The sequence below is a fragment of the Canis aureus genome, chromosome 37 (genome assembly GCF_053574225.1).
Source record: "Canis aureus isolate CA01 chromosome 37, VMU_Caureus_v.1.0, whole genome shotgun sequence".
NCBI classification, from domain to species: Eukaryota; Metazoa; Chordata; class Mammalia; order Carnivora; family Canidae; genus Canis; species Canis aureus.
This window is the reverse complement of record NC_135647.1, coordinates 26,000,829-26,006,828: the sequence shown is the minus strand read 5'-3', so window position 1 is coordinate 26,006,828 and position 6,000 is coordinate 26,000,829. Positions and strand designations below refer to the sequence as shown.

Sequence of the window (6,000 nt, the reverse complement as noted above, 5' to 3'; positions counted from 1 at the left end):
TGAGCCCACCTCTCCCCACCGCGGGAGCCCTTTCGGTCTCCGTGGGTGGGGCAGGGCCCCAGGAATCCCCCAAGCCCGGCCTAAATCCGTCGCGCTCAGGAAACCCAAGCCGGGGCGGCGGGGGGGGAGCCGAGGACCAGGCTCTCACCAGCACCTGATTCACCCGGGCCGGCGGGGCGGGGGGGCGACTACTGGGAACGGGCCCCGAGGCGCCCCGGGGGAAAGGTCTAAGGGAGTTTCGGTGACCTCGATCCCGGGGGAGCGGCCGGGGACGGGCTGCGGCGCGGAGGCCCCGCCCCGGCCCCGCCCCCTGCCCGCTCCCTGCCCGGCTCCCGCCCGCAGGCCCCGCCCCGGCCCCGCCCCGGGCACGCCCCCTCCCCTACTCCCGCGGCTCGCGCTGCGCGTGCGCCTTGGGCTCCGGCCCGGCCGCCGAGCCTCCGTGGGCCGCGGGGACCTGCACGTCCCCGCCGCGGGCCGGGGAGGGGAGCTGGGGCGCGCGGGGCGTGCCCTGGCGGAGCGAGCCGGCTTCCCGGCAGGGGACCCGCCAGTTCCTCCGCGCCGCGCGGCCGGGAAGTCAGGGGCGGGCGACCGGGAAGCCCTACGGGCCGGGCCGGCTGCCCGGGGCGCCCGGACGGGGACGGCGGCGGTGGCCGTCCCAGGGGAGCACGAGCTCGCCCCGCCCCTCCCGCCCCTCCCGCCCCTCCCGGTGTAGTGGCCCCGGTGAGCCCGCGACCTCGTGCCCGGGGTGCTAGAGCTCGCGGCCGGCCGCCATGGGCAATGGGATGAACAAGGTAACGTGCCTTTCTTTCGTTCGCGCTGGGGGGGCCCTGCTCGGCGGCCCCGGGAGCCCCGCTGCGGCCCAACGCGCTGCCCGCGGCCCTCGGACGGCGGCCCCGGCAGGTGCGCCCCCTGCGGCGGCGGGAGGGGCGGCGCGGAGCCCGCGGCCCTTTCCAGGCCCCCCTCCCGCGCCCCGCCCTGCCCTGGCGCCGAGCTGTGCACCCTCGACGAGCCCTTTGCGGGCGTCCAGGCGCGCTCCGTCTACACCCCAGCTGAGCCCCGAGGGGCTGCGGTTTCTCCCCCCACCCCCCACCCCCACTCCCAAGCTCGGCTCTCGAAGCATCACCGCCCACGTTATCAGTAAACTGGAGCACATAGGTGTCTTCTCTGTAATTTCCTCTTTCTCCCACATTTAAAAAAAAAAAACAAAAAACATAGCGTGGACAAAGCAGTTGCCAGGTAACAGCTAAGTCCTGAGATGTCAGGTCGCAGGGGCGGCCGTGCGGAGAAAACCAACCCAGGGCTCGCTCCTCCTCCCGGGACCTGCTGGCGACCTGCTGGTGAGTTGCTGGCGACCTGCTGGCGGGCTGCTGGCGGGCTGCTGGCGACCTGCTGGCGGGCTGCTGGCGACCTGCTGGCGACCTGCTTGGGCCGCGGCCTGACCCAGAACCCGCACTGCTCCGGGCCTGGCGGCGCTGTCGGGCCGCGCCCCGGCCTCGGTTCCCCAGAGCCCCTCTCCCAGGCTGTGAGCTAGGCTGTCCTTCCCGACAGCGAGGACGCCGGGTTTCAGCCCTTGCAGGGAGGGCGGCCCGAGCTGCGTGTCCACGCGGACCCCAGGGTTACAGATTTTCGGGCCTGGCCCTGCTGGTTCCAGGGGCGAGACAACACTGCCGAAAAGCACTCATCCAATGCAGGTGCCTCTTCACAGGCCTTTACATGCTCCTAGACCAAAAATCAGTTTCTACCTTCTTGTCTGCTCCGGTTCTATTCCCCTCACACACATCCCCACGGGGAGCCGGCCCTTGCTTGGCGGATACACCCCTGCCTGGCTCGCCTTCCTCCTTCCTTTCCCTCCTTTCCTTCACCTCTGCGCTGGGATCCACGCTGCTTTGGTTCTTTCAGCTGGAGTGCAAGTGTGAGAAGATAGGGTTGGGGGGACAGTGCCTTCGCCGGTAACCCTGCGAACCCAGTTGGCTTTTCTCACCTGCCCACATCATGTTCATTGTGTTCTGGAGACTCAGTTTATAGGTGAACTGCTGTGTGATTTGGGCCTCCACATCTGAGGCTTGCTGGTAACCAGAATTATAGTCCTTGTGTGGGTTTTTTTGCGGGTGGGGTGGGATGGGGAGCCGAGACTAAGATTGGAAACGGGCTATTTCTCGCAGATAAATAGCTGCATTATGTCTCCATTAACACTGAAAACCATCAACACCGTGAACCCTCTGCTTATTAAATGAAAACAGAAAAAATAAAGGTGCTTCCACAAATTTGTGGACTTGCAGTCACATCTCAGTTTTTGTCTTGCTCTTTCTACAGTTTTCTTCACTTGAGCTGTTCACTCTCCACCTCTTTCAGCATTTAATTTGTAGTATTTTTATATTATGATTCAAAGAACATAGGAATATGAATGATTGCCTAAGGGTTCAACATCAAGGCTTTTCAGCAAAACCAGTCATATTCATGTCATGATGTTTACTTTTCAAAGAAAGTAATAAATTCCTTGCTGTTATTGTCGTAATCATCTTGTATTGTAAATAGAGTCACTAAGTCTAATGTAGAGATGCAGAAACAACAGATTTAGAGATGTCATTAAGAAATATTGATCGTGTACCTCCTATTAGCCAGCGGCTGTGCTAGTCGGGAGGGCAGAGGGGGGGTACAGCGGTAAACGGCACGGCCCTTCATAGAACCTTTGATGGAGACCAGAGGCTGAGCCAGTTGCAGTGTTTGCCTTCCACTGGCACAAGCAGGTTTCTTATGAAATCCAGGGACAGCTCGATTTCCAGCAGGCAGGATGCCTTTTGGAGGACACAGGGCAGTGAGGAAAGAAGAGGCCTTCAGCCTGGGGAGCTGGGTTCTGGATGAGGTGAACCAACCCCAGCAGTCAGTGAGGGGTTAAGGTGTTGGATCCACAGGGCCCTCACATCCGGCCTAGAGTGGCAACACTTCCTTCAGACCACAATTAGATCATGAATTCAGGATGATCAAGATAAAAACATGCACATGGAGAAGGATTTGGGGCATGTTTCTCTGATACAATGCTTGGCTAGACAGACTAGGTTTTTAGACTAGAAAAAAAAAAGTTGTTTTTAATGAGGTTTTATAGTATTTAAGGTGAATTAGATGACAGTGAGGATAGAAATTTCCACTGTAGGTCCTCACCCAAAAGAGTAGGGGGTTCAAACCCTTGAGAGAATGTTGACTCAGCTGGGAGTTTTCAAAGACTCCACAGAAACATGGTATTTGCATGCAACAGGCTGTTTAGTTTAACCCTAATCCCACTAGAGACACTTGCTGGGTTGATCTTTAGCAGCATAGTGAGGCGCCTTGCATTGCGGCTAGGAGCCAGACCACCTGGCTTCGAGTCCAGGCTCTGCCACTTACCAGCTGAGTGACTTTGGGCCGGTCACGCAAACTCTGTGTGCCTCATCTGTAAAACACGGATGAAAATAACAGCCCCGACTTCATGGAGTTATGATGAAGATCAAATGAGTTACTCTGTGTGGCGAAGTCTCAAAATAGGGCCTGATGTACCATAAACTCATTAGTGATTACAATTTTGGCCAGTTCGGAGGATCTGTTTGGGAATCGCACAGAAAGCAATCAAGGATTCTTTTAGTCGCCTGCCTTTTGGTCCTCTGCATGAGTGTCAAGCATGAAGGAAGAGAGAAGGTGGCTCTTACTATTTTTCGATTAATTTGAAGCTGTGGGGAGCTGTTTCAGGTAGCTTTTCAGACTCTTAAGAATTCACTTGGGATGAACTGCCATCCTAGCACAAAAGAAAGTTTTCTGCTACCTTCGCAATCAACAGGAACGAGGTTTCAAACGTACCATTAGGACCTTCGTCATGTTACTTAATCTCTCTGAGGGTCCATTTCCCAGTGTGCACAGAGAGGGGGGACAGTGACTTCCCACGGTTACGGTGAAGCTTAGATTTTATAAGCTGTATGCACGTGATATGAGACCAAAAAATAAGAGATCACAACTGCTGGGCTCTCTCTACTTCCCCCTCATCTTTAATCGGCCCGAACACAGGAACCTCATTCCCTTACATCGCTTGTGCAATATGCTGTGTCCACCTAACTGAGATGGACATGAGGTTCTGCACACAAGAGGCTGGACTGTATTGATGAGGACGTCCTCCATGGGGACAAAAACTGCTACACTTGCAGCAGTCCGAAGAAAAATCTACATTGTTTAGTTCCTAAGTTTCCCTTTGCTAAGGGTGACCAACTTTTGTGCATTGTAGGAGGTTGGGCAACATTCCAAGCCTCTACTCATTAGTCACCAGTAGCACCGTCCCCTTGTTATTGAGACAACCAAAAATATCTCCGGGAATTCCCGGATGTACCCTGGAGGGTAGGCGTGTCCCCCATTGACAGCCCTGGCTTAGGCTTCTCCCCTCAGAGGAGAAGGTCTGCGTGATCTAGAACTGGAATATCAAAAGGTGAATAGGCCCTTAAAGGTAGAGAAGTGCTGTTTTTATATGGCGAGGGGTTGAAAGGTTAGACATCCTTGTGCTATTAATGCAGCTGTTCCCATGTGACAGCACCTGACTTGGCCACCTTCATAATTTATTCATCTGTCCATCCACCCGTTCATCAAATTATATTATCGAACACCTGCTATTGTCAAGGCACCGTGCTAGAGCCTGTGCTGGGAAATGAATGTGAAAGACAGGAACAACCTGTCATGCTGGCCCAAGGCGGCCTACAGAGGAGTTCCTCTGTGGGAGGTGAGCACACCGGGTATGCAGCTGTACACACAGACTGCTCCGTGCTCGTAATCTCTGTCCTCTGTCCTCTATACTGCGTTCTGGATGTTTTCTCTTTTCACTATTATAGTTTTATTTCATACTGAAGGAACAGATGCTTAAAGCAGTATTCTAAGTGCATACAAGAGTATTCTCAGTGTTTTAAGTACGTACAAGGGTGTTCTCAGATGCCTCTTTTTTTTGTTTTGTTTTTTTTGAGAGGCAAGTGGGGGCAGGTCCAGAGAGAGAGAGAGAGAGAGCCTAAGGCAGACTCGTGCTGAGCACAGAGCCTGAAATGGGGCACGATCCCAACAACCCTGAGATGATGACCTCGAGTGAAATAAAGAGTCAGATGCTCAACTCACTGAGCCACCAGGTGCCTCAAGAGTATTATCAGATTCTTCCTTTTGAAAATGCAAATTGGCTAAGTCCATGGTCAAATGACATTAAGACAGTCTGTAACATTTAACTCTTCATAGAACCCACCGAAGTTCTCCCCCTCATTCCTAGCTTTGAGACCCAGAAAGTTCTTTCTGACCTAGGAAGAATTGAGATTACCCTCCCCCCAACCTTGTAAAGCTGCATGATCAGGAATTTATCTCTTAAATCTGTTGGGTAGTATTAGGTTCCATGACATCCTGAAGCACGAAGAGAAATGTTGAAAAAACTCAAAATATTTGCTTCCCTTAGAAGCAGTATTCTTTTGTTCATAAGTGTTTTTTGTTTTTGTTTTTTGTTTGTTTTTTGTTTTGTTTTTTTTTTTGTTTTTTGTGGAGGGAGATTTGATTTCAAGCATTTCTGCCCGGATAGTTAGTATAGTGTGGACATGGAGGGTGTCGATCAAGAGGAGCCGTTAACCAAGGAGAATCTTTGGCGTCGTCTCAGTATTTCTCTGCAGGAGTCTGCCTCCGTTTCCTACTTCCAGACAGTCTTTTATCAGAAAACAAGAGACTTTTTGACGAGCAGCGTGCTAGAGAGCCTCTTCCATGGCAGTTCATGCTGTGTTCCTTCACCTTTATTATGTCCTCATGTGCCAGACGCAGTGACAGGCTTTTGAGACAGAGCAGGAAACACAGTAGACACACCCCCGCCTCAAGGTCAATCAAAAAAGCAAGCAAATAATAAAATGATTTTAAGTACTCATGAATACGGTGAAGAGAATAACAAGGGGGTATTGTTGGAGGGCTTCAGGGAAGGTGGTCAGGAAAGACTTCGCAGGAGCTGCCGTCTCTTGGGAGCCACGCGGTGGG

The 6,000-nt window shown here is 53.4% G+C and overlaps 1 protein-coding gene across 3 annotated transcripts in view; it reads left to right on the top strand.

The window, feature by feature from the left end:
- Positions 1-454: 454 nt before the first annotated feature.
- The window catches only part of DUSP22 (dual specificity phosphatase 22), a 55,805-nt gene continuing 50,259 nt past the window's right edge, over positions 455-6,000 (top strand). The window contains exon 1 of one of the 3 annotated variants that reach the window (XM_077886434.1): positions 455-791. In XM_077886434.1, the coding sequence (XP_077742560.1) occupies positions 771-791 (21 nt within the window). In that variant the 5' untranslated portion in view covers positions 455-770. Of the gene's footprint in view, positions 792-1,142; positions 1,338-6,000 lie in introns of those variants that run through there. The other 2 variants (XM_077886437.1, XM_077886436.1) reach the window with 2 other exon arrangements.